At 46.6% G+C, this 13,088-nt stretch overlaps 1 protein-coding gene across 1 annotated transcript in view; it reads right to left on the reverse strand.

Moving 5' to 3' along the window:
• The window catches only part of PELI2 (pellino E3 ubiquitin protein ligase family member 2), a 230,911-nt gene extending 218,344 nt beyond the window's left edge, over nucleotides 1–12,567 (reverse strand). Inside the window, exons 1-3 of the mRNA XM_073350041.2 lie at nucleotides 12,388–12,567; nucleotides 11,078–11,193; nucleotides 9,061–9,191 (exon numbers count right to left, since the gene is read on the reverse strand). Coding sequence (XP_073206142.1) covers nucleotides 9,061–9,074 — 14 coding nt within the window. The 5' untranslated portion in view covers nucleotides 9,075–9,191; nucleotides 11,078–11,193; nucleotides 12,388–12,567. The remainder of the gene's footprint in view (nucleotides 1–9,060; nucleotides 9,192–11,077; nucleotides 11,194–12,387) is intronic.
• Nucleotides 12,568–13,088: the final 521 nt, after the last annotated feature.

The raw sequence follows: 13,088 nt of genomic DNA on the forward strand, positions 1-13,088 counted from the left end.
ATCTAAAGTTGCTCCTATCCATATCACACACAATCTCAGGCAGCTGGGAGTCTTGTTCAGTTAGCAAAAAGAAAAGGAGTACTTGTGGCACCATGGAGACTAACAAATTTATTTGAGCATAAGCTTTCGTGAGCTACAGCTCACTTCATCGGCTGCTACTCTGAAACCTGTTCAGTTAGGAACTTCATGATTAACTGCACTGCCATTCGTGATTCGTTAATGACAGTTATCAGAGCATCTGAGTGCAGTGCGGGATCCATCCCTTCCCACAAAGATGCTGGGGTTCACAGCAAACAAGAGCCATTGAAAAATGCCACGAAAGAAAGCCACAAGCCCATGGAATGCTGGGACGGAAAACAATGCAACATGGGACATTGAGCCCAGTCCCAAGATGCGCCACGATCGGCTCTGCCCTCCCACAAGACCTAGCAGCAGAAGGCGTCAAGCTGCACTGTGGAATAGGTACCCACAGAGCATTGCTCAAACAGTCGATGATAGTGCCCCAATTACCGACAGAGGAAGTGAGTGTGAACGTGCAATACCGATTTTTATTTTATTGCTTTTTGAGTGTCAACATGTCTTTTGTCGACAAAACTCTGTAGTGTAGACAAGGCCTTAGCTTGGCACCCAGTCTTTTGGGTCAGCTACTTCTTTAGGGAGTTTAAAAAAAAATAAATCTGTTCCTAATTGTGAGGGCCCAGCTCTTTTGAAAAATCTGGTCCCCAGTTTGAGAAAACTCACTAGCTCACCATACAAGCTGCTTTGAGTAGAAAGACTTAACTGTCCTTCCAGCCCCCACATCCGCCCCCAACCCCAGACATTTTGTAAGGTGGAGCAGTGTAAGGGTCGTGGGCCTTGGGTCTAACTCACTGGGCCCTGAACATTACAGAGCCGTGGTTCTTCTGCCTCGCAGCCACCTTGCCAGCGGACGAAATGGACGGTGATTCGTAGTAAGTGAATGAAATAAAACACGGCACAGCAATTTTAAATAGTTTAATTCACAGGTAAATTAGGCTTTAATTAAATGATGTCAGCTAATATACTGACCGTAGATGCAGTAATTGCTTTCTTTAAGAGGCAGCACAGGAATATCTCCACTTTAGTAAAGTGATCATCATGCTCATTTAACCCAGCGGACGTATCAACAGCCAGGTTGCTTGGGTCAGCCCTCATAAGGGCAAAATAAAAGTTAGCTTTTCTCCCTCGAGAGCTGCATGTTTTTTTCCATCACTTTGGGCCCAATCCCCACTGGCAGGATTGGGCTTTCCTCCTTTTCTGGACCACACTAAGGGCCCTCTCCTTGCCATGCAGAGGATCAGGCCTTAAGGACTATCCTGAGTAAACTCTAGCTACATTAAAGATCCTTGGTCTTTGCTCAGGGCACACAAGGGAAAGGTGGGCTCCCTGCACTCTCCTCTCCAAGCCCCTGAACTTCTATGCAAGAATAAGGCCCTTAGTGATGGCTTTAGTGCCTACAGCCCTTCTTAAAAGGGAGAAGGCCCAATCCAACACCCACTGAAGTCAATGCAGTTAGTGGTGTAGCCCACTCACTTCCCCAGCAAACCAGGGAGCTTGGGAGGGACTGCATCTCTTCAATCCTCTTCCCCTCAAGTCTCCCCAACTCTGGGCCATGCCTCTACGACACAGTCTAGTCCTAAAGAGGCACACCCCCCCTCAATTTACTTATAGACACTCAACTCCCATTAAGCAAATGTTGATTTCAGTTAGAAGAACATTTCCCAAACGCTGGAAAGCTGAGCCCCCTCTGCCTTCAGAAAAATAAAACCAATCACTGCTCTGCAACCCTGCAACATGTTGTTAAAGGCCCAAATACATCTGAATTCAGACATCTTCCTTGCCCCACCCGCCCAGGTGGGGATCTCCAAGCTGTGAGTCCTCCTCTCCTTTCTTACCCACTTTGGTGAGCAGTGAAATGGTGAACAATGCTGACCTTTAAAGCAATATTACTGGAATCTGAGCTGAAGGGAATGGGAAATTTCAAACTTCAGAGCTATTGTTTCAGGCTCTCTTCAAACTCAGGTCAAGGCTACACTACAAATGTTTTCTTGCATGGCTGCGTGAGTCAGGGGTGTGCCAAGATGTCACTTGTGACCACCATAGCTATGCTGGCAACAGCTTTTCCCAGTATGATCCTGGAGTATGCCACTATGGAGGGCTTTTGCCAGAAAGAGCTGCGTCCCCACTTAGAGCGCTTTGCTGGGATAGTACACCAGTGGAGCAATACCAGCCTAGCCTTCCAAGTGTGGGCCAGGCCTCAGGCTGTGAAGGTTTTTTTCTCAACAAAAGAACTAGATACTTATTTTATTTTTTTTTAAATGAAAGCTGAGACTAGAGAACAATTGAGAGGTCTGTTTGTGCCCCTGGCTAGTCCTTTGTGCCCCCTCAGGGAGCAGTAATCTACTCTGTGAGAAACACTGTATTGGAGTGATTGTTCGAGTTTGTGCAAGTCTTAGCCAAAATAAAATACCCTTTCGATAGGAGCTCTGGGAGTCTATCCCCTCTGCTGTATGGTGGAGACGAAGAACAGCTCTCACTAGTTAATTCTGATAGAGCTCACAGTTTTCTTGCTCTACAACATACTTGCATATTTTAACTTCTATCTTCTTTTCAGCTCCTAAAAAGAGACTTTATTTCAGCATTGGCTGCTGTTTCTCATTTCTCATTCATGTCAGATGAAACAATTAAGCATTATTCTTATTTAAAAAAACCTCTACCCACTAATAGAAGAAAGACGGGATTTCAAGGAACTCCTCAGCACTAGGGCACAAACCAGTTTTACAAAACATCTACAAAGACTTGATTTTATAAGTACATTACTTTCCTATTTGGGGCAAAGCCGAACGACAAAATCCCCAGACTAAACTGGCCTACTGTACAAAATGTTATAGCAAAACAATATACACACATTGGTATTAAACACAGATGATGATAGAGAAAACATAAAACCTTTGCCTGTTGTACAGAATAGGAGCAAAAACAGAATAGAATCTCATGTCTGAAATATTCCTCTTTAAGACCCAGATTCAGGAAAGCACTTAAACATGTGCTTAACTTTAAGTTAAGCAAAAAGGCCTGAAAGAACTTAAGTCATACATATGTGAGGTGCGTTCTCCAAAAATACGTATAGAATAACAGTTAATAAAAATACTTAGCCTTTATGGGGCATAGATCTCCAAGTGCATTACACAGAGGTGGGCAAATGGCATTTTCTCCAGTTTACAGGTGGAGACGCTAAGATAGAGAATGGTTAAGTCAGGGGTTCATGTACCCATCAGGGTTCGCAGAGGTCTTCCAAGGGGCACATCAACTCATCTAGATATTTGCCTAGTTTTACAACAGGCTACATAAAAAGCACTAACAAAGTCAGTACAAACTAAAAATTCATACAGTCATTTGTTTATATTGCTCTATCTACTATACACTGAAATGTAAGTAAAATATATTCCCATTGATTTATTTTATAATTATATTCTAAAAATGAGAAAGGAAGCAATTTTTCAGTACTAGTGTGCTGTGACACTTTTGTATTTTTATGTCTGACTTTGTAAGGAAGTAGTTTCTAAGTGAGGTGAAACTTGGGGGTACGCAAGACAAAACAGACTCCTGAAAGTGGTATGGTAGTCTGGAAAGACTGAGAGACACTGAGTTAAGTGACATGCACAAGATCACACATTGTGTTGCCAGCTTGCAATTTTGTCATAACACTTGGTGTTTTTCTTAAAAGCCCCAACTCCTGGAGTCAGGTGATTATGGGAAAATCTCAGTTTTCATTAAAAAACATTTCTAGCCCTCTTGGTTACAGAGCTTGGAGAAAAAAACCATCATAATTATTGTTAGGCTACTCATTATATTTTTGGTCCCAACAATGCTGTTTGAACACTTGGGGTTGGCAATGTTGGCAATGTTTCATGGAGTCAGTTGTGAATGGAATGCAAGTGAAGGTCATGTGTTGCGTTGTGCAGGAGGTCAGACTAGATGATTATAATGGTCCCTTCTGACCTAAATGTCTATGAATCTATGAATCATAAGCCCATTTTACAGATGGGTTAAACAGAGGCACAGGGAGATAGATTTACCCAAGGTCAAGCAAGTCAGCTTCAAAGCCAGGAGTACAACTCTGGGTGAATGAATTCTGCGCCTGCCCTATCCGTTGGACCATACTGCCCCTAGTATTACATGTTCCAGTGATGCATACTATAACTAGGCTCAAGTTATAAAAAAAATGTTCTTAGGTCTGGGCTCTGAGCAGGACTTGTGGTGGAAAGGGTACAGAAGTGGCTGTGCAGTCCCCATATTCTGGAGCCAACCAGGGACCACAGATATCCTCAGTGTAACTTAGAGCAGCCTCAGGGATTGCTTTTGTTGCAATGGCTTCCTATGGACCATTCCAGAGTCCCAGAATAGCCAGAGCACAATGTGTTCCACCCTCAACTCCTTCTTTCCCTGAGATGTCCCTCCCAACCTCATTTCCAGTGTGACTCTAGTAAGGGACAGCAAGTGGTCAGGAAGCAGTGTAGGGCTGTTCTGTGGGCCCTGTGCTGCACAGGGGATCTCCCTTGTACGCTGGCAGAATCAGCATGCTGGGCCACAGCAGATTCTAGTGGCAAGGGGCTCGATTTTGAGCCCCAAATTTCAAGGGTTTTAGGGTCCAGGGAATTTGCCTCAGCCTATTCAGGGTCCATTTTCAAAATCTGGATTCAGGTTCTGTCTGCAAATGCTCACAAAGCACAGGGTGTTTGTGTAACCCACACACCTCCTTGGTGTGGTGTTCTGTCCCCTCTAGTGGCATCGAGACCACTTAGAGATTAATGAGTCTGCTACAGCCTTAGCTAAGGGCCATGTGTCTTTTAGCTCATGCAGTAGAGAAGCTCATGCATTTAGCTCCAGAGGTCCCAGGTTTGATCCTGCCTGCGGATGACTGGGGTCTGTCGGTGTTACACTCGGATACAGGGACCATCACTAACTGTGACCTTTACCATTGCCTCTCATTGTGAGCCACACAAAGTCTATTCCCCACTTGTCCCTGCTCCTAGCTCTCTCCTTGCCACCCAGACATTCTGTAGCCATTAGGATCCCAGTACAGTTGAAGTACCAAAAAAAAAAAAAAAAAGGATACACGGCTCAATGGACATCAGCTTGTAACAAGCATTCTGCATTGTAGGCTGGGAAGAAGCCCAGATTGGCCATCAGGAGTAGGAACCCCATAGGTGACTGACCATCTGCACACCTCCACGCAGCTGTTCCCTTTGCATTGACCTAAGGAGATCAGCAGAGTATTAGGGAAATTAACAAGAAAGAAAGAGCATTAGCTCAACAATCCGAATCAACCCCAAAGCCACATGGCTGTGGAATGCTAGTTATGTGATCCAGGGTATGAGCCACCTACATTGTCTGAACGAATGACATTGAAACTCCCTGGTAGCCAAGCCAGGGAGCTGCGGGAGGGTCATGTTGTGGTTTACCTCAGAGAAGCAGGCAATCAACATGTTACCTGGAGAAGCGCCAGGACAGGAGGGCAACTTGATGCATGCTTGCACCCCTTAGTTAACAACAGCCCGAATCTAATGCACACAGGGATAAACGAAGCTTGTTCTAATCTAATCGAAGAGCTGTTTTTCAGGACTTAATTTGGCTGAATTCTCAGCATTCTCCTGCCTACTCTCTTAGACACCCACCAAGAAACAACAGCAGCCGCACTCCTGAAAACCCACTGGGATTACAGCCATTCCCTGCACCTAAGCAAACAAATTCTCTGAAACTCACATACGTTTCACATTAAACACAGTGTGTCAAATTAAAAACGCCGTCATTAAGTTAATGGTTTTCCCAGGCTCGGAGTTGAGACCGGAGCATAGATCCATCTCTTTAAGCATATCAGCTGGTGTTTGCTGTTTATTGGAGAGCACGTTTAGCTATTATGCAGCACATGAGATACTCTGGCTTACTCTTTAAACATAAGTGACCAATTAAGAAGCGGGGTGGGGGCTAATGAAATAATTTAACTGGAGCCAAATACAAGGAAGGGCCCTAACTCAGACATATTTATAATCTCAGGGTTGTGGAGTGACCTTTGCTTTTATCTTATATTCGTTTGGTAAATTTGATATAAAACTACATTTACCCAAATAGTCCAGCTGTGTAATACTGTTGGCTCTGACTTTCGAGGAGTGGCTGCCGGGTAAAGAATTCTTTCTTTATGGAAATAAAGACACCCATTTTTACGGAGGACAGTGATTTAACCATTGGACAAATCTACCTAAGACGTTAAAAGGAACAAAAGGAAAACAAATCTATTTGTTTAAAAAGTGTGGGAGGCAAAAGTTTTCTTGAAGCAGGATTTAAAGCGGATACCATTAGCAGCGTATTGTTCTTTCAGATCTGTATCCATGACATGAGAACAAAATGACTGGATCTAGGAAAAACTTCTGAGTCTCATAGCAACAAAGAATATATGGGTTTTTTTGGAAATATAAGGCAAATCAGCACTTGAGTGCATCACTTGTGACTTTTTTGTTTCATGTGTTGTGTATGTTGCTGAACAACCTCCGTGAAAATATGCTACATTAAAAGATATTTGTAATTCATTACAGCAGTCCAAAAATGTCAAAGGCTCAGGGCCGTCCCTAGCTATTCTGGGGCCCTACGCAGCCCCCCCCCCCCGCCCGCCACGGGGTGTGTGGGGCCCCAGGCCTCTGCTGGCTCGGGGGGCAGGGGAGAACCACCCCCCCCAGCACTCACCGGCAGCGCGTCTGAGGCCGGGTCACTGCACTTCCCGCCGCCGGTGACTACAAGCCCGACCCTGCTACAGTCCTCAGGGAAGTGGGGGGGGGGGCTGGCACGGGGAAGAGGCTGGAGCAGCATGCCAGTACTTTGCATATGGGTGAGGACGGCCCTGGAAAGGCTGCTTTGGTTAAATTGTAATTATTATTAATACATAATAAGAATACCCAGCTTTCATATAGAACTTCTTATCAGGAGACCTCAAAGCACTTTACAAAGGCGGTCAGTATCATTATCCCCATTTTACAGATGGGGAAACTGAGGCACAGAGAGGGGCAATGATTTGCCAAAGGCACCCAGTGGCCAAGCCAAGGATAGAACACTGCTCTCCCAATTTAGAGTCTAGTACTCTATCCACTTGAAAGATAAACTGGCAAGAACACCTAAGGAAAAAAATTCAAAACTGCTCAGGTGACTTAGGAGCCTAGGTCCTATTTTCAAAGTGACTCAGACACTTATCAGTCTAAGCTCCACTGAAAGTCAAGTTCTGACATGATTACATTAGTAACTATACTTTAACTTCATTGCCACGGTTACATAACAACATTCTAGGACAGGTGCCTTGAGAAATGAATCCTTTTCTACCTTTCGGTCCATAGCATCCACAAAAAGAAGACTCTGATCTGTCACAGATCATTTCCTAGGAGACAATCTCTCACCATCACCAGAAATGTTTGCAATCAACAGAGTATTTGGATCTTGTTTCTTTCATTCCCCCACCATTTCCTCCCCACCCCCCGATGGCCATTTTATAATAGCAATCCAACAGCAAGAATGCTGTACAAAACTTCTTACATGTGTAAGACTAGCCTGGTGCTAGCTCTAGAATGGAAAGGGACCAGGGTGTGGGTGGTCTGGCCTAGCAGTCACAGCCGCACAGGCATCTACGAGTCAAGGGCAGCCACGAGGCAGTAGTCAGCAAGCAGGGATCAGCATAATTGCTAGAGCCGGGATCAATATGCAAGAGTCAGGGTCAGTCAGGCCAAGGTTGGAGACCAGAGCTAGTTACAGGCTGGAATCAGGAGGCAAGGGGCAGGCTGGGGTCAGATCCCGAGATCAGAAAGCAAGGTGAGGTCTGGAGTCGCAGCAAGCCAGAAGTCTGCCTGGCTGCCAAGATAACTTCCCGAGCCACCATCCAGAGTTACACAGTGAGCATGGGCCAATCAGAAGGCTGCAGGGTGCTGTAGCTCTAGACCCTTCAGGTGGGTCTTCCTGTGGCACCTAATCTCCTCAGTGCTCCTTAAGAGTGGCTTTGTATGGCCTCCTGGTGGTGATGTGGGATGTCAGCTGGCTCTACAGACCTGGGTTCTAGTCCCCCGGTGCCCTATGAGAGCATGCCACATAGGGAACAGACCTGCAGTCTGAGGAGAAAGGACTCAGGGATTAATCAGGCTCTTCATACGGTACTGGATGGGTACCTGGGGTCAGTGCTCTGCTACAGACTCCCTGTGTTACCGTGAGCAAGTCACCAGATCTCATTCCATAGTAGTAAAACCAGGATAACAGTGCCCCTGACCAGCCAACGCAATGGGTCTTCAGATGATTCTACAGGGAAAGCCCTTAGTTTATAGGCAACGCCCATCAATTGGCTGCCCTTCCTCCTTTTCCCACCTCCGGGGGAAGGGCAGCCAGTCAGAAGCACAGCATGTGCTATGGGACAGAGAGCCTGTTTGCTCGGCAAAGGTGGCAGGCAGAGCCCTCCCCCGCTCCTTGGGAGCTGACACGTTTCTCACAGGAGGGGGAGGGGATGCACAATTACTGCAGCAGCTCGGCTCGGTGAAAGGGGGGGCGGGAAGGTGGCAGCTGATCCGGTTTTCCAATGGGGAGGACGAAGAAGTGACCGTCAGGCTGAAGCTTGCCCCGGTGCAGGGCACCTGCATTGGACCCTATGCACTCCTAAGTCACAGACTGCCTGCTGGCTGGCACACCAGAAGGACTGGTTTGGTTCCACCACACGAGTCAGGACAGATTTTAGTAGAGCTGCCACAGAGATGTGCAGCCCCTGTGCAGCATGAAGCTCAGTCCCAGAGTGGGTCACTACCTGCCAGCAAACCAGGGAGCATTCCCCCACCCTCTGGCATGCAGCATTTCTTCCCCAGGCATCGCCCCACCGCCCACACCAGCTACACAGGCTCTGTGGTAGAGTTCACAGGACTTACGCCCTACATAGGCTCTCTTCTGGGCGCTTCAACCAGCATGAATTCAGAATCCACACGATGTTTCTGTAGGAAAGTCCTATCTGCCCCTGTAGGCTCTTACCTGTCCCTCGACATTACGCTGGAGGTGCTCAATACCGTCCGCCCCCAAGTGCCTTGGTCCTCCCATGTTCCCGTTGTACAGGAAACATGCAATGATTTCCTTGCTGCTTGGCCAGATCTGCAATGACGTCTCTGTGGGAAACATGACAAGACGTCAAATAGAAAAGACAAAATGCGGCTGTGTAATTAGGTGGCAGCACAGGTCCTGAGAGATGATTACAGTGAGAAAGCATGCCATATGCTTGGCTTGCTGTGTAAATCTTCCTAGACCAGCATCACTACAGAATATTTTATAACATACGCTAGTCCCTTATGTTTGCTCCATTACTACCGTTCGTTGCCGAGTTCCAAATGTTTAACACAATTAACCTCTGACATTTCACTGAAAAGCTTCAGTATGTTCAAAGTCAAGCCAGCACCAGTGGCCCGTCCCCCGGAAGATACGCCTCGTGTCCCTGGTCCAGGGCACAGGGACCCTCCAGACGAGCCGGATTAAATCTCAAGCTGCTCAGACACATGCAGGCGAAGCCGCCATGCGGTGGATGCAGGGTAATCATCCCAGCCTTTATTTCCAGGCCCTGAGGGCACTACCAGCAGGTGCAGCTACATGTGTCAAATAAACAAAGTGCTGAGTGATTGAATTCAGCTCAAATCCCTGCTGTCCTATAGTGTCCCCCGCCCTTGCCCCACTTCTCTATCTGTCACGGAGATGCTGCACTTCGCAGCGTGGGGGAGAGGATCCCGAACGCCCCAGCGCACAGCCCAGGCCTTGGGGGACTAGGAAACCCATGATTTTTCCTGTGTTTGTGCTGGAATATTCTGAATGGTCGTGGTGCAGATTGTGACTGGCTCCTGCATGCCGCGGGGGCGGGAAGGGAGCAAGGAGCCTCCCCTGACCTGTGCACTGAGCGTGGGGGAGTGCAGGAACTGCTCTCTCTGTGTGGCCCCCACCCTGAGCACAGATCATGACCAAGAGGGTGGGGAGAGGCAGGGAGGAGGCGCAGTCCCAGCCCTGCTCTATGCCCCCTCCACACTGACCCACGGAGCTGGCCAGGAATGGACTGGAGATGAGCAGGCTGTTCTGGGTGCCGCAGCGAGCACACGCCCCCGGAGCTCCCTAAAGACCTGCCTTACCCAGCACAGTCCTTCATGGAGCGCCCCCTTGGGCAGAGGAAACCCCACCCCAGAGAGAGGAGGGGTCTCCTTGTGGTGCAGGCATTGGATTGGGACTCAGGAGATGTGGGTTCAGTTCCCAGCTGGGGCACAGAGGCTGTGTGACCTGAGGGAGTCAGATCGTCTGTCTGGGCTCAGTTCTCCACCTGCCAAACACCTAGATACAGTCTGTACTTACGTGGCCCCAGAACCGCAGTGTCATGAAATTGTATCCTCACAACATGCCTGTGAGTCAGAGAAGGGCTGTTATCCCCACTGGGCAGATGGCTGACCAAGGCACCAAGCAAGTAAGGGTAGGGCTACACAGCAGCTGGGAGGTGTCACTCTCAGCTCAGGTAGACATACAAATACTAGCCCCTAAAAAGAGCCCTGGAGGTGGCCAGGTGCGTGCCTGGGGAAGGGGTGGGGATTGCGTTCTGGCTGCTAGCCCAAGCCATCACTGTGTCCTCGCACCCACACAGTTATTGCTAGGTGCTAGCTTGGGAAGAGCTAGTGGGTATACATCTACCAGCCCGGGGAGTCACACCGCCCCGCTGCAGTGCAGATGCGTACCCTAAGTCAGCATTTCTCAACCTTTCCCATTCTGGCTTGCTGCCTTCCTCAGCTAGGTCCAGGAGATCACAGGGACTGGCACCTGTCTGGGCATGGAGAAACACTGCCTTCAGTGACTTGCCCAAGATCACATAGGGAGCATGTGACAGACTAGGGAATAGAACCTGGGTCTAATAAATTGTAGGTTAGCACCCTAGCCACTGGGCCAACTTTCCACTCAGCCTTGCCCTGAGTTGTGGAGAATAGGAGACGCTTGTAGGAGGACGAAGCTAACAGATAATACTTAGTCCTACTTTGAGTGCAGGGGACTAGACTAGATGACCTCTCGAGGTCCTTTCCAGTTCTATGATTCTATGAACATCCAGAGTGCAGCTGGGTGACTAGTGGGTTCCTCAGTTCACTGGCAATTCTGGGAAGAAAAAAAAAACAGGGAAAAAATTGTTTCAAGTTTAACCAACAATTTTCAAATTTTTTGGTGAATCAAAAAGTACCCACACACACACACACCAAAAAACTCACATTTTGGGGTCAATTGAAATGTTTCATTTAAATTGTCAGCATTTTTTAACATTTCTGATTTTTTTACATGAAATTAAAGAAAAATATGATTCACACAGAATTTTTTGAACCAAAAAATCAAAAATTTTGTTTCAAAAATGTCAAAATGAAATGTTTCGATTTTTTCAGGATTTTTTTTTTCTGACCGAAACAATTTGGTGAAATGGACACAAATTCACAGAATGTTTCAGTGAAATGGAATCAGCATTTTTCACTGAAAAAAGTTGTGTATGAAAAATGTCACCCAGCAATAATCCAGAACTCCACTCTGATGTGATTTAGGGATTCTTCCCCCGCAGTGCACAGTTCCTAACTCCATGACCCCCAGGAGCAGCTCAGCAGAAGCAATGCAGGAGTGGTCTGCTTTGTTACAGGACAAACAGACCGTGTATTTTCACTGTGTGGTACCTTTTTATAATAAAATTAATATTGCCACATAATTCTCTGTGCACTGCAGACATTAGTGCAGTTGTGCTTCAGAAACTGGAGAGCCTGGCTGCATAATTTAGGTCTGAAGTGGCACATAGGTATTAGGTTTAGCGATCTGGATCCTCAGATGGTGTCAACTGGTATAACTCCATTGGCCTCAGTAGATCTATGCCTGTTTATAGCAGCTGAGGATCTGGCCCAGTATCTAATATCTTAGGGTTTTGTTCTGGGGTCTATCAGTGTATATCTGAGCATTTTCCAGGTTAAATGGTTGTCATAGCAAGGTCCTTTGTGGACTTCATGAACTTAATAATGGTAGTGGCATGTTATTCTTTACTGAGCCATCGAGCATCCGCTTTTCCTCCCCTTTAAAAATATATTGTTGCACTAAACCCAGGCACGCCAAATTTCTGCCTGAAGCTGCTTCAAAATGACAGAGTGAAACAATGCAGCCAAAAGTGACTCTTAACTAGAGCGCTGTGAAAGTGACACTACAATTTATCATGTATCTACAGAGGAGATCAAGAGAAGACTAATCTGTATGCTTGGTGTTTTGTCTTCTTCTATTGCCTTTCCCCTCCCCCTTGAAATCAAACAAAACATATTGTTTACTTACAATTAATTGGCATCTTTTAGCCGTCTGTCATCCTCACATCCCTCTAATGCTTGCCAAGAGTCTAACTGGGTTCTGGAGGGAGCTGTAACCTTTTGTGGTTCAAACTGATACGGCTGTATCTTACTCAAAGAAAGCAATATCTAAATCCTCCAATGCAGCCTCAAAGACAGATTCATAAGGAGCATAAGCCAGAACTGATTTGTCATGTCTCCTCACTGAGCAATAAGGGACGGATTATCTCACTAACATGCTAATTCTCACAGAATGCGCAGAGCAAAACAGGATGTTAAGATCCAGGATGAGTGTTTGAAAGAGGAAACATGGATAGCTCATGGGATTGGTTATTGGATGTTTTGCCTTTCATCTCTACCTCAACCAGCTCAAATTCTGGAGTGAACAAATTTATCAGCTGCCCCTTATTTTAGAACCAAATATATCTTTGAGCACACACAAGAATGTTCCTTCCACAATAGTATACATGACACATGCTGATAATTCTCTTGTGTACCCTCTGTTTGCATCTTTGTCCTGCCGCTGGGTCCCAGAGGGTTGACAGGTACGTTGCTAACCAAATATTACAAGTTCAGTGGCTACAATAAGCGAGCTGATGGTCTGTTTGATTGCACATCACAAAAACCACTGCCACAGTCGGTATCCTTGTTGATAGTCTCAGCAAAGAAACGAAGGATACAGTGAACTTG

The sequence above is a fragment of the Lepidochelys kempii genome, chromosome 6 (assembly GCF_965140285.1).
Source record: "Lepidochelys kempii isolate rLepKem1 chromosome 6, rLepKem1.hap1, whole genome shotgun sequence".
In the NCBI taxonomy this organism is placed as follows: domain Eukaryota; kingdom Metazoa; phylum Chordata; order Testudines; family Cheloniidae; genus Lepidochelys; species Lepidochelys kempii.